This window comes from Poecilia reticulata, chromosome 5, assembly GCF_904066995.2.
Source record: "Poecilia reticulata chromosome 5, P_reticulata-male-v2, whole genome shotgun sequence".
Lineage (NCBI taxonomy): Eukaryota > Metazoa > Chordata > Actinopteri > Cyprinodontiformes > Poeciliidae > Poecilia > Poecilia reticulata.
This window is the reverse complement of record NC_088834.1, coordinates 2542549-2558005: the sequence shown is the minus strand read 5'-3', so window position 1 is coordinate 2558005 and position 15457 is coordinate 2542549. Positions and strand designations below refer to the sequence as shown.

At 39.6% G+C, this 15457-nt stretch overlaps 1 protein-coding gene across 6 annotated transcripts in view; it reads left to right on the top strand.

Annotated features, from left to right (window-relative positions):
• The window catches only part of ptprt (protein tyrosine phosphatase receptor type T), a 311147-nt gene that overhangs the window by 250200 nt on the left and 45490 nt on the right, over positions 1–15457 (top strand). For all 6 annotated transcript variants that reach the window (XM_081606784.1, XM_017304835.2, XM_008408309.3 and 3 more), the window contains 3 exons: positions 57–92; positions 10913–11005; positions 11486–11595. In XM_081606784.1, coding sequence (XP_081462910.1) covers positions 57–92; positions 10913–11005; positions 11486–11595 — 239 coding nt within the window. The remainder of the gene's footprint in view (positions 1–56; positions 93–10912; positions 11006–11485; positions 11596–15457) is intronic.

Below are 15457 nucleotides of genomic sequence, written 5' to 3'. Positions count from 1 at the left end.
TGTGAATAGTGTTTAACATCAGGTGACCATGTTTGCCCTATGCTTTTTTTCTCCAGTATCCAAAGAGCCTGTTCCAGCTACAACTTCAATAGGTAAGAGAAATCGCTTGTTTTTGAACCATAATTAACAACCAATCAATATTGTTTTATAGCTCTTCATCACCTGTGTTCATTCTGATGTCGCTCAAACAACAGCAAGTGCTTCTGTATTTCCTGGTATTTACGGTGATAATCGACCACAACGGCATGTGAATACCTGAAGCCCGAGACTTCTTGAAACTAAAACTGATCATAACTGCCTATTTTAATAGTTCAAACACTAAATAGACATTAATATACATTAATACCTGAAACAGAGCTACCACAGAACCCAACACCCATGATGATCCTTATTTTCAAGGGATTATAAACGCTCCTTCATTAGCTTCTTTGGAAATGCCGACCAGCAGGAAGTCAACATCTTCCCAAGCTGCATCATCTTTGACATTTTTTAGATGTGCTCAACAAAAACATCCACAAGCAGGTGATTTTTTTGTAAATAATCCACAGGAAAGTCTGTGAATACTGAGACGTGTAAAGGTAGGGGACCTGCAGTATTACTGTCATACATGTGGCCCCTTTAAAATATCATTACTATTCTGTGGTATCTTCTTTCTTTCTGTTCGCTTTATCTTGCCTTTCCCTTCTGTTGAACAGATTGATCAGCTTCTTGCCAGTAGGCTTGTCTCTGGCCTTTGGAAGTGTGTGACATGCTCTGTGTGTCTGTGTGTGTGCAGCCAGATTTTCACACAGGAATGCCACTTCACCCAGTTTCACACACAAAAACCAGCAGGAGATGTAAAACCTAACCAGTGACTGTCGATTATTTCTAATCTGCCCTTTTCCCATAATGTCTTTTTTGGCTAAAACTTGATGAGATTCTCTGAAAGTTTGTTTTTTTTCTCCTCTTTTTGTTTTCCCATCATGCAGGTAGCAGAAAGAAAAGTGCTTCTTTAGCTGATGAGCTGAAATACGCCGCTCCAGATAGCGGAGACATAAACCAACTTTATGTGTTGTCAATCTGATTAAAACCTACTAGACTAAATGAGCAAAATGGCTCATTAACGGCTCTATTTGAGGATCTCATATTTTCAGCTGATTTACTGCTATATTCCCCACCTATCTGCAGGTTTCTCTGTCATTTGCTGATGCACATCAGGGTGTGATGAAGCAGAATGCAAAAAGATGCTTGAGTGATTTATGCACTGGCAGAAATTTGGTGCCATACATCTTCATGCAGTGACATTAGGTTTTAATTGAGCCATCTGTTCTCTTTACAATTAGTCTGAAAATCAAGAGACATAAGACAGAGCTTTGATCATCACGGCAACAAAAAAATCAGCTGCTTGCTACAAAAGTGCAAAATGATGGAAGCTGAACTCTGAACTCAGACTGGAACAAACGCTGCTTTAGCAGGAAAAATACAAAACTCCTTCCCTACTTCTGTTGATGCTTTTTGTCAATAAAATCCTTCTGTCATTGTTTGTTTAGTTCAATAACTTCAAAAATCTTTATTAGCAAAAACAGAAAACTTATTATCACAGACAAATGTACCAATATGTCAACATATCCTGCTACCTTATTGGTAACTCTGACATAAACTTTTGGGTCAGATTCTGGTTGGTGACCCGTTCCTGTGCTTTTAGTTAGTTAGTCTTTAACCCGCCAGCGACTTGTAGTCTGGAAGACATACTGTAGTAGCACCAGTGGCGCAACTACGCATTATTCAGGTGGATGCGAAAACATAGATCGGCGCCCCCCCCTCCCAGGAAGGAACGTCAGGGTGAAGGAGCGACGCTCTCTCGCTCGTCCCCCCCCCCCCATCCCCCGAGGCAACGATACGTGAAGGGTAAAACTCGCTGCATTTACCTCGTTATGTGCGCGAGGTGAAGGAGCGTAAGGCGCGCTTAAGTGTTTGGGAGAACATCATCTGCGCGCCGCCCCCTCCAGACGGGGTTTTGGCGCCCCCTCTGGTGCTGCGCCCCTATGCGTTGCATACCCTCCATACCCACTTTTTGCGCCACTGAGTAGCACCAGCGAAACGACAGGTGAAAGTCTGAAAATCAAACTGAAAAATGCGGCGTTTAAAAAAAAAAAAAAAAAATTTCCTTTCAGGTTGAGTTGTAATGAAGATAAAAGTGAACAAGGTCTGAATTTAAAGTGGCAAGATTATAATTACAGCAGCAAATAAAACTACCATTTATTAACATTCTGGTGTTTTTGTGAGTTCATTAATTGTGCCACTTTAATTACTTTCATACTGACGTTCATTATAAAATGGAAGCACACTAAGTTGATATCGTCTCTGAAAATTACCATAAATTACAGAAATAAACAAAACACCCTGATTTTTGCCCTTAGGAAAGAAAGGAAATGCTATCCCCATATGCTAATAAAGGATTTAAACATGTAGAAATTAATAAACATAGTTGGTCACCATAAATCCTCTTTTATCTACACAGAAAGCCTTATTGATCCTTACACATTGTCAATTTAACACTTAACCCATTTTTTGTCGAGTCCATTAGGTCCGTCATTTTCTATCTGACCTCTAAAACAAGCAGAATTTCCACATCCAATAATTGGATGAAAATGGTTTCATTCTGAAAGTAGCAGTCCTACCTTTGCGCTCGCTCTGACACCATTTTAGCTTAGTAAAAATGGATAATAGCACCAGAAAGCTGAATGGTGCCGGGGAGCGTCGTATTTCAGTGGCTTAATGGGAGAGAAAGTTATTAGGATGATGCTGATGGAAACTTACGGATTGAAGGATCAAAGAGAGGGACAAGTAGCTGGAGTAAATCCACTGTGGCAGGTAGAGAGCGCGGTTAGCTGCTTTTGTTTGCATGTTTTCTTTTCAGACCAGTTTAATCTTTTGCTTCGTTACTTCCTTAGCTTCTAAAGTAGTTCCTAGATGTGCGGCAAGATGTTTGAGGGCCGCACTGGGACAACTCTGGGGATTTTAAACCGTCCGACACGTGCTTCAAAAAACTCCAGGCCGCTTCTTGTTGTTGCAATCATCTATTTCATCATCATCATCATCAATTTAATTTATAGCGCACTTTTCATTAATAAAAATCTCAAAGTGCTACATGGTGCAGCTAAAAACAGATAAAATCAACAATCAAAAACAATAAAAAAGTCATTTAAAAGTGGAGTAGGCTTGTCTAAAAAGAAAAGTTTTCAAGCCAGTTTTAAAATCGGACAATGATTGTGGGGCTCTCAAATAGTCCGGGAGAGAGTTCCATAGACGAGGAGCAGCCACAGCAAATGCTCCATCACCCAGAGTCCTTAGTCTTGATCGAGGAAGGTGGAGAAGATTACAGGCTTGGGATCGTAAGGATCTAGAAGTTGAATGTGAAGTAAGGAGGTCCTTCAGGTAATCCAGTGAGGTTCCATATTTATTCCACTTTGATTGTCCTACTTCAGAGCTTACAGATTTACACTGACTGACCAGGCCAAACCATCCAATAGTGCCAACAGTGAACGGCATTAAACACGTTCAACAGAAATTATGACCACCCCGGCGCACCCGCTTCCTCAAACATAATAAGCCCAGCATGCCAGTATGGCTCCCCTTCAGTGACGGCCACACCCACCTCGACATGTCAAAGGCATGCGCTCCCTCACTAATCATTCAGTTCATTCATATGGATCTTACAGTTCCTGCCAGTCTTATTTCAAGAGCCAGATTGTTTCCTGGCTAATAAGGTAACCGTAGTTTGTCAAAAATATTACAAAATACAATATTTTACTATAAGGATGGAAACTCTGTTATCAATCTGCAAATCATATCACGATATAAGTGTTTCATATTAGTCAATACCGATAATTATTGATTAATTTATTGTTTTAAATATCTGAAGTACTACCAATTAAACATATTTGTTACCATTGTTTTTAGCCAACGCTATTTCGTTTTATTTTTATATCGGTATGAGCCACAGCAACAAAATCTTAAACTGCTGCTGCTCAAGGTACTAAGGTTGTTGCTAGGTAACCAAAGAGTGAGTGAGTAGCTAGGTAACCAAAGAGTGAGTGAGTTGCTAGGTAACCAAAGAGTGAGTGAGTTGCTAGGTAACCAAAGAGTGAGTGAGTTGCTAGGTAACCAAAGAGTGAGTGAGTTGCTAGGTAACCAAAGAGTGAGTGAGTTGCTAGGTAACCAAAGAGTGAGTGAGTTGCTAGGTAACCAAAGAGTGAGTGAGTTGCTAGGTAACCAAAGAGTGAGTGAGTTGCTAGGTAACCAAAGAGTGAGTGAGTTGCTAGGTAACCAAAGAGTGAGTGAGTTAGTCGATTCCACCACCCTTGCTTAGCTGGCAGTGGGAGATTGAGAGACTAAACTCTTTTTTATGCCTACATTCCCCAGAATGCCGTGCGGTAAAATGATGGAATATTCACTCAGACGTTTAACCTATTGATATTGATCATGTGTCTACTGCAGTATCTGTTGTTATTGATTCATTGCCAGGCCCTACACACTCAGGTGTGCTGTGCTTATTCTGTGAGTCGGACGCTTTGTTGTTCTTTTTCCACAAATAACATGAACTAATAGGTTGTTGGGGACATAGAAAGGTCTTCATCCATTTTGAAGGGAGTGCAAAATGATGTTTTTTTTTGGTAATTCTTTAAAGTGAAAAGTCAGTGTTGCCCAGCAGCCGTCTGTGAGGCAACAGTTTGTTTCTGGATCATTTTTGAGTGTGCTGCACCCAAAGCACTTTTGCACCAAACCTCTCTGCAGTGGAAGATGGTGCCGGGATTGCCACCTGTGCTTAATTTCTACACCCAGCACTTCTTGTTTTGGAAGTAGTTTTTCCACAGCATCACAGAAAAGCAATTATTTTCCCAGTCCAGTTCAGCATAACATTAGGCTGCATGTAAGGTGATTATGGCTAATGGTAGTCATTTTGTTTGGCCGTAATGTGGCACTGCTGGGTAATTGAAGGTGAGTGCAGCAGAGAGAGAGTAATTTTTAACCTTTATGTTCTGAGGCAGGATTGAACCTCTGCTGTTTTTTTCCAGCTCATCTCGGCTGCCGGCTGACGTTCCAGAGCTCTTCGATCTGTTAGCTGGCTGGCTCACTGTGTCACAATCAGCAGATATGCTGCGGTGCAAACATGTCAAAATGGCCAATCATAAAAATCAATCTAGAAACAAATAATATTGATTATGTAAAATTGGCTAAAACCTCTAACAAGACACTTTCCTAGCAAGATGAGCTGTTCCGTATAAGAGCAGTTGTCGTGGTTTAACAGGCATTTAAACCAGATTTCTGGGCTCGTGAAGGTAAAAAACATTTATTGGTAATATTCTTGGTCTCTATTGGTGTATGATTTTAGGTTTTGATCATAGTTGCATGTTTGTATGAAAAGTCAAACCTGAGTTTATGCTCACTTCATTTAGAATACGCTGCAGAATTATGACACACTCCACCCCACCAATCCAACATATCTGCTGTATTCTGCATGATAATTTGTGCAAAAAACAAGCAACTTTTTAGCTTAGACACTGAAATTCCTTTAGTAAAAACCCTAAATCTCCCCATGCTTTCATAAACTGTATTGTTTGCTCTACATGTTGGGCTAATATGTTTAATCTCCCTCTTGTCGTCCTCAGATCTCCATCTGCACTCCTTTGTTGTTGTTGTTTTTTGTCAGCCCAGCTGAACTTGTAGTTTCCATTTTTCATGTCTGTGTGTTGTTGCTGTGCTATGTCTCACATATCGGAAGGGATTTTTATTCAGACCAGAGAGAATTCATTGGCCTGGCTCTCCAGCAGTGAAATGAAGTTGAACTTGACCTCATGCTTCACAGACAGAAAAAGGAGATGCAGAAAGATGAACTTATCATCCAAAGCTCTTTCCACTTTGTTTCTAAATGCTGCCGGCAGAGATTTCTAACTCCAAGCAGCATGAGTGCATCCAGCTCTTAACCTTTAATGTTGAAAGGATTGCAAAGCGTGCTATTTGCATTTTGACCCAGTGCATTTACATAGAAATTCCTTGTACACAGACGTTTCTTTGGGTTTTATTGGGTATTATTGGGTTTCTAAAGCTTCACGGTAAAAGCTGTGTGAGATGCATCTTGTACTAATTGCATTGATTTTTAGCATGTTCAGCCATTACCATCCACTTGTAATTTAATACATAACTTAGTACTGTAAGGATGTGTTGTTTAACATGATTTATATTTCAGTTGCAGTAATTGTTTGACTCCTCAGGATCTAATTGCTGAGGTTCTGGTGATGTGTCCTGTAATTAACGTGTACAGATTAAGATATGTTCCTTACAGAAATCCAACGGCTGCTGTAATTATGTTGTCTTCAGTTTGGTTGGATCTTGTAGTAAACTTGAGTAAAATATATAATGTAGGTTATTGTGGGATCCTGTATATTTCCACCTTTGGCTTAGTGGAAGTGGAGTTTTTTGCAGAGTGTGTGCATAGTGGCCATTGTGATTGAGTCCATCGGTTATTGTTTTCATGGTAAAAATGGCACCAGGTGTTTCTGACTCTCTGTCTCTGGTTCTTGGATCTTGGACTACTCCGTTGGTTATTCATTTGGCTCCTCTGCCAGAAGTCAGGCACCCGGCTGATGCACGATTCCTCCAAATTCGGTGGAACTCCAGTGCAAACAAATCTGATCAAGAGCCATCTCTGCATTCCTGCTCACATGCCAGGATGAGCACACACATATATACGCAGCTGACAATTCATAATGCACACTTTACTGTACTGCCATAGTAGAAATAGGGGTGGAGTGTTGTAGGAGGAATTAAGAAACACTAGGAGCCCAAGTCATCCATAACTAAGTCTTAATAAAGTCAGAGGGAAGGAAGTAGGAACTTTATAATACACACACCACTGAGCATGAAGGACTGCATTAACATACACACAGTGACGGCATAAATGACCTTCATACTCGTGCACAAACTCCCAGCACACACTTCTAACCCTGTACACCATTTTCTCTTACTTGCATAGTCAAACTCACACACTTTCATGCATGATAGTGTTGTCTTGTCACACACAAACCTACATGCACACACGCGCACATTTGTGCCTCTGGAGGTCAATAAATCCAGCCATTAGCATTGAGATGTTCTCCATCATAGTCACTGTTGTGGAGCTGCTGCTATGAATTCATTTCATGCCTGGCTTACTGCATATTTGACCTTGGTGAGCTTATCATGTGTTTTCAAACACCCTAAACGTCACAATAAGGTCAGCACACCAACGTGTCTCAATTTAGGTGAAGAAAAAAAACAAGCATTTGCAATTCATGAAGCAGACTGCCTAACAAATGATGATGGTCAGCAGGCTGTTGAGCCTTTTAGGCGGTTTGGTGGATGTGAATCCACCACAGTTCCATCCTAAACTGAGGATGGAACTGTGTTGCATCCTCAGTTTAGGCAGTTTGGTGGATGTGAAGGAGTCGTGCAGCTGTTGCATCCTCGCTTACTGGAAACTGACCCACAGCTGTTGGTACTTTAGATCTAGCAGGTTGGCAATGCAGCAGAACTGTGGGGATGCAACATTCAGATTGAAGATGTAATGTGGGGGGGGGGTGTAAGCGCCGCTCACAACCCCCCATTACGCTCTGCTGCACTACAACTGGTTCAGCACAGCTGCCACCAATGCTAAGGCTAACTAGCATGGCCACTGATAATGGCGGATAAACGGTTTAGCAGCGTGTACATGAATGTGATTGACAGCACTAAGTCATTTGTGACACTACCTTGGAAAACAAGTTATTTACACATTAGTCTCTGATCTGCATGTGGACCACATTACATCCGAATCTGACAATTTTTTTGTCAGTTTTTATCAGTGAGTCTGTTTGTTCCTGTGCTTAAAGTCACTCGATAAAACAAGTTGTGATGGTTGAGAAAACTTCTAAAAAAGTCCTTAGTGTTGCTGTTTGTACGGCCGCCCTCGTGCTGAGTCTGAGGACGTCCGTGCAAAGGTACATTTTTATGAGTGTATGTGCACTCGGTGTTCACATTGAACTGTTTTGTATGTGAAACGAAGCTGATGAGGTGGTGAGTCAGCAAAACCAGTTGCATGGACGCGCATCAGCCAATGCTTCTAAATCAGTGGTTCTTAACCTTTTTTGAGGTACCGAACCGACCAGTTTCATATGCGCACTCACTGAACCCTTCTGTAGTGATAAATAAAATATGATAATTTTTCCCCAAATTCAAGACATAGGGGTGACCCACCCCAAGATCACTAAGTCTTCTTAAATGGTAGAGTCTCTGAGAACAATTCTTCAACATATAGTCGGTGTTTTCAGAAAAGTTGAGCTGACTGTCCAGGAACGACCCAAGGTATTTAAAATTTGCCACAGTTTCAACAAGTTGGCCATCGAGAGAAACTGGAACCACTTTAAGGTTTTGTTTAGACTATTTAATTCTCTCTACATTCTTAAGAGAATGAAAAATTTATACAAAATTTGCGGTATTCTGATTTAGTAATGTTATTATATTAGTTGTGTTACCACCCCCACGGCACTAGAGGCAGTAGCAACCCCGAAAAGATGCGACTAAGGAGCAGATTTAGAAGTTCACCGAAAGCTACAGAGTTTGGTAAAAACTGTGAGTTTTGCTGAAGTAATTAAAGACACAAGTTCAAATCCATGTTGAGAGTGGAGCTCCTTCAATCAGGGCTCCTCCGCAGCTCTGATTGGCTAAGCAATGTATCGTGATCCTCTGATTGGCTAAGCAATGTAACGTGATCCTCTGATTGGCTAAGCAATGTAACGTGATCCTCTGATTGGCTAAGCAATGTAACGTGATCCTCTGATTGGCTAAGCAATGTAACGTGATCCTCTGATTGGCTAAGCAATGTAACGTGATCCTCTGATTGGCTAAGCAATGTAACGTGATCCTCTGATTGGCTAAGCAATGTAACGTGATCCTCTGCAGCAAGTGATGGCAAAGCGGGGCGTCATCACGACTTTACACAAGTGTCTCTTTACCTCCGCGGCAGAGGCTCCGCCGAACCCCTGAGACCGACTCACCGAACCCCTGGGGTTTGATTGAACCAGGTTAAGAACCACTGCTCTAAATGTTTAGCTCTTCTAGAGCTTATTTCCTTCACTGAAAGCAGCAGATTGGTGGAAAGGAACATCATGTTGTATGACAGCCCAATGTCTCCGACCTCTGATGAAAACTCTCTATTACACATATTTTCTTAGTTGGAAGTGCAAACACATTCGTTAAATAGCCACATGATGCATATGAAGCAAAGGGAAGAGAAAATAAAATAAAAAAGGCATAAAAAGTGTGACTAAGGGAAGGTGATTGTTGAAAATGAATTTTAAAAATGTGTTTGGAAGCAGCAGTCTTACCTCAGGAGGACTGACCTGCTGCTCTGGAAACATAACTTAGAAAAAGTTTAATAATACAGAGAAGCTGAAACTGTGCATATGGGAAAAACACACAGCATAATTGAGAATCAACCAACACTGCTTTGATCTAAAAGGTCAAAGAGAGGTCATCACACAAGCATATCCATTTATAAGTAGTTAACTTTAATTTAAAGACATTTCATAAAGCTGTAGACCTCTTCAGGAGGTAAAGCCCTGAGACAAAGCAGTAAAGTTGCTGTTTTAATGGTTTTATTGAAGTCATTTGGATCCTACAGAGTACAAACCTGCTGACCCAACACTGGACACAAACTCTTGCTTTGGTGCCAAATATAATGAAAATAAGTTCAGAAGATTTTAATCAGAGAACTTTGCCTCCAGTGAGCAAACTGACCTTTTTTAAACTTCCTGCTCTTTTCTCTGCAGTCACAGTGTTTCCCCCCCCCCCTCATGTCTCTTCTTGCTCTTGTAATTTTTCTCATAACTACCTCTTACTGCTATCATAGCTACCTACTATCATAGCTACCTACTATCATAGCTACCTACTATCATAGCTACCTTTATCACTACTATCATGTCTCACTAACTGCTTCTGACATTTTATTTTAGACATTTATTGCTTTATCACTTCTAACAAAACACAATTTTCTGGATTCTCTTGTTTGAGCAAATTATCCTTAATTTATCACAGGAAACTGGTGTTTCTATTGACTAATTGTATACAATTAAAATTAAAACAAGCCAATTTTACTAATACAAATAGAATATATGAGATTTATTTTCTTAATACATAGAACATTTTTCTTCAAATAAGAAAATTTTACGCTATTTCAAGAAATTCAGTGTTGAGTAACTTTCTTTACTTGAGATAATTTTTCTTAAAATAAGATAATATATCTTACTCGTATAAGTAAAATTGGCTTGTTTTAAGTAAAAATACACTAATTTTAAGATATTTGTAGGTTTATCTTAGTTAGATATTTTTTCTTGTTTTAGAAAATCTTGACAAGATAAATTTTCTTGTTCTGTTGGCAGATAATTTTTCTTATTTTAAGAAAATTGTACCTTATTTTTGTACTTTTTTTTCTTGTTTTTGAAAGGGGACTTTTTGCAGTGTAGAAGCTACCTCAGCCCACTAATAAACCGACAGAAGTTATTAAGATGCAATTAGCTCTACTAAGGAATCATGGAGTCCTGCATTTTCACATCACATCTTTTTTCCTTCTTCAGACAAAGACGACGACACACTTTGCATGTATCCAGTCTGTGAGCTGACTGGTTGTCAGTCACCGTAAGACCTCAGCAGTGAACAGAATGTCGTTTTATTTATTAAACACTCAACACTGGGATTCTGACGCCTCTATTACAGACTCATGTCTTCTTTGCTGTTCCTGAACTTTGTGTTGGTTTTCTTCCATTTCTCCTTTCTGTTTTACTGTAATGTTTTTCTGCAGTTCATGTTTTACTTCTCTAAATGAAATAATACTATTCTTGTGTCATTGTGTGAACAGATGGAAGCCAGCCGTCTCTGGCCCAGCCATCCCTGACGTTACAGAGTTTTCCTTACGGAGGCTGTGAGTCTGTGGAGCTCTCCTACCAGAGCGGTACGTCAACTGGATCCTTCACCTTATAAAGTTTCTCGAGACATTTGTTTTCAATCTGGGCTGAACTGAATTCATATCACAGCAACTCATCCCCACATGCAACTGGTGTTTTTTGGTGAGAAATGGCAGCCATATTGGATCTGAACTTTAGGTTTCTTGGTGAGCTCAAAGTTTAATGGTCAATATTCAGGCTTCAGCTGTTATTTTTGTTGCATTTCCAACCAGAAAGTCATTTTTCAGAGTGTAACCACCATAAATCCACACAAACAATGGAACTATTTTTACCTACCTAAATCTTTGCCCACGTTTAATTTGATATGTACTTTAACTGCTTCTAGGGCTTGACAGGACCCTGGTTAGGGTCCATTAAAGCCAAAGGAGTTGATCCAAAAGAAGCAACTTTGTTTTTCACATTTTGTTCAATGAGTTCTGTCCAGATTATTTCAACAGTTTGTGTGAAAAACGGCTTTGATCTCACAGGTCAGTTCCAGGCGGGCCAGTTCCAGCCAGCTATTCGAGTTGCAGATCTCCTGCAGCACATCACACAGATGAAATGTGGACAAGGATATGGGTTTAAGGAGGAATATGAGGTAAACACACACAAACAAACCGACTCACAAAGCAAAGCATGTAGACGGGGTGAAGCAATAATCAGCTTTCCAGTTATGGAAAGCTAAATATTGCTGCCAAAAAAGCTTTTTATGCTTTCTTTAGGTTATATGAATGCAGATATGAGGGATACATGTTTTTAGTGTTTTAAGAAGCATTAGCTCACTCTTGGCGTAGTTACACCACATTAAGGATTGTTTGTCTTTTTCTGCCTTTATTCTTCAATGTTGTAAAGTTTTTACATTTTCCCATGGAGCACGCTTCATTATTAAAGGGGAAAATAATAAACATAAACTACAAAAATGTCGTTGGTGAGTGTGAAGAATGCTAGTTACAGCCAGAAAATCCTACTTCAACTTTCTTCTTTCAAACACATTAGAAACTGGGACAAAACTCAAGGCTGGCAAAGACGTAGCCCCTCGTTTTGAAGCACAAAGATAAATCCATGTTAGAAGTTATGCTTTTTTAATCCGTTAGTTTCATAAAGCTTGAAATGCTGATTCTCCACAGACTCACACTACCTTCTCAATTGAACATGTTCTAATCAGTGATGACGCAATTGCTGAAATAAAACAAATGCGGGGGGAAACTTTGATGGAGCGAAATCAGAACCTGGTGGGGGATGAAAGGACCAGATATTCAGAACCGGTCCTGGTTCAGTGGGCTCAGTGGGAAACCCACTGTCACTCAAAAAGTCAGAGGGAAACACAGACCAGAACTTAAGCCTTAAAAAAGATGTGCAGGTTTACAAACTTATGAATCTGTATCACTGCAGTATCTTTACTTGACATGTACGTTTGTGTCTTTAAAGAAAAGTCTAAAGCAAAAATACAACAGGTCATTTAGAGGTTGGGTGTTTGCTCTCAAGATTATAAACTGATCATTTGGAGATTAAACTTTAGCTTAAATGATGCAAGAAACATTTAATGTTTTAGTTTGTAGAACCTGAATGACTTTTACTGCAGTGTGAGTTAAAGAGCTTGAATCTTTCAGGTGTTTTCACCTGTTTCACCCGAAAAGTTGATATCAGAAATCAGTTTCCACAGTCAGCAACACGTTTTATGTGACGTGTTAGTAAGTTTATGGGACTTTCAACACTTTGTTGGATGAAGTGACGAATTAAAACTTGACAGAAATGGAGGAAAACAAAAGTACTGAATAAAACATAAATGTTCCCTGAAATGGAGGCAGCATATGAAAAGCTGAAGTGTACAATGTAAAAATAAGAAGTCTCACTTTTCTTCCTGATGTTTAATTAGCATGTTCAGTTAGCATTCAAACAATTACTTTAAAATTAAAAAACAATTTTTGAATCAAGGCCTGGGTGATCGGGTTCCTTTATTTTGTCAACATTTTGCAGTATTAAGTCGTTGAGTTGAGTTGATTAGTCGCCTTTCATGAAGGCAACAGCTGCCATGTGAGACAAAGGGCTCATATTTATTATTAATATATGACCAGAACAAATTAACTTCATTTTCAGTTTCTCCTTCCTCTTCTTTCGCTGTTATCAACATTTAACTAATTAATTTAATGCACCATTTATCATGGAACATTTTTCAAATTATTGCATTGTCTTATTTAACTTATTTACTTCTTTCCTCTAATTTATTATTCTGCTTGGCTATCCCCCCCCCCCCTTCCTCTGTCCTTTAAAATCCATCCTGATTTATTTCTTTGTCTCTGAAGATAAATGTTAGGACAGGCACCAGGAAGAGTCTGTTTTCGTCTCCTTCAGCCTCCCATTCTCAGAAGAATGAATATTTTCTATTACCGACTCTGCATGCGTGTTGAAAATTGTCCCTCCGTGATACTGCGACTTATATTTTCATTTGCTTCCTGTCATTTCGCTTCAAACCCACTGATACGTTTCAGGGGAGAGAAAATGTGATTTATTCTTGAGTGTGTGTGAATCTGTGTGTAACGAGGGGACACACACACACACACACGCGCGCGTGCAGAGTGGGACTTCTTTTTTTATGATTCCACTTGTCTCCAGCAGCAACTGATTTGATCCACATTAGACGACTTTGGAAGTTTATCTTCTCAACATTTTGTTCAACATACTGTCTGCTCTGTTTGCCGGAAATGTACATCCAGGCTTATTTCTTCACATCTGAATCTTCTGTGTGATGAATTAGCGTCCAGCTTTTACCGAGTCTTTTTCAATGTGAGCGTACAGACACTGCGTTGTGAATATTCAGGGATGGAAAGTATGAAAAGAGTGTGACATACTCTAAAAATGTGTTTTTTTTTTTCCAAAGTTCTCACTTCTAAAGCATAAAAGTCAAAATTTCTGTTTTAGTTTTAATATTTCAAAATATATTTCATCCAGAAATCCTCAGATGTTTAAATAAATATTAAATGGCCCTAACAGCAACAAAAAAGGAGAAATATATTTTTAAAGAAAATGCAATACTATAAGGAATTACAGTTGACCCCAGCCTGGCTGTGATTTAAGCTTTTAACTCCAAATTAATTCACAGAAAACCCAATTATTCCCAATCTTTTTGTAGAGAATATCTAAAATATGTAAAAGAAAATGTAGCTTAAGAAACTGATTCGGAAAATGCTGGCTCTTGATTGGCTGGCGTTTGCAAACCAGCCAATCAGGAAGCTCTATTTATTCAGAGGGTAAAAAGTGGTTTTTCTTACAGACTGTTGGTAATAAATAGATTAAAGATATTTTATAAGATGCATTTTTGTTAGGTGGTCTGTGTTATATCAACATTGCACTGGTTGGTCCTTTTTGCACCTAAATGGTCCATCAGTCACTTTAGTATGAATGTTAGAAACAAAGTCAGATCTAAAAAAGTTTATTTTCTCATCTGTCTTGAACAGATTCAGGTGATGTCTGGGTGCTCAGGTGTAGAATATAAAGAAATAAGGTGTTTGAGGCTTTTAGACAACTTTTCTCCTTCTGAACTTTAGGGCCAGAAACAGCAAGTGAACTGATGTGTATAAATGACCATGAGGGGAAAAGAAAATGTCCTTTTGCCTCATAAAAGTAGCCCACATCTCAGCACAGCAGCAGTGCTTCACTTATGTATTTATGTATATGGTCACATTTCGGTCCCCAGTGCAGCGGCTGCCTCCGTCTGCCTCTGTCTGCTCACACACCCCATATGGCGTCTTTTTGTCCCCGTCTCTGTGTGAGATGTGACCTACTGTGTTGAAACCGATTAACCTCACTAACATTGACAGCAGCCACATTGTCAACATTTTGCTCCCCAGTGGGAGTACACTTCTTCCATTTCAAGTGAAACCCAACTTATTTTTTTAAATGCGGCACCTGAAACAAATCAGGCAGCCATCAGGTTATTGCAATGTGCCATTTGCATGAGCTGCAGCTTCAACTTTCCCATCTCTATATGTAGTTTCTTCATTATTTAGTTTATTTTCAACCCATCAAAAACATGCCTGGAATGTTGCTTTGATTCTTTCATGCATGTTTGAGAAATTATTTAATCTCCATGGCAACCACTCAGCTGTGAAAAACACCTGAGTGGACCTAGCTCTGCTTCCAAGGACGAAGCTCCGCCTCAGAGCTGTAGTTTCCAAGCGTCCACCGCAGAGCTGTGCCTTCCCCTGCGACCGCCCCACTCAGCTCCTAAAGACTAGCCAACAGCAATTAGCAAACACCTGGTGGAACTGCACATCCGTTGAGCTTATTCTGCGAGCTACTTCTGAGTGCAGCACTGGTAAAAACATTGTTAAAGGGTTAATCAAGGAGTGATGTGACGACTTCCTGGAGGCAGAGTTTCAGAAAGAGCAGTTTTTAAAGAGACCCAGGTTGAAGGTGTTAAATTACAAAGTAACATTTCCCTTAAGTCAAATTTGAAGTCA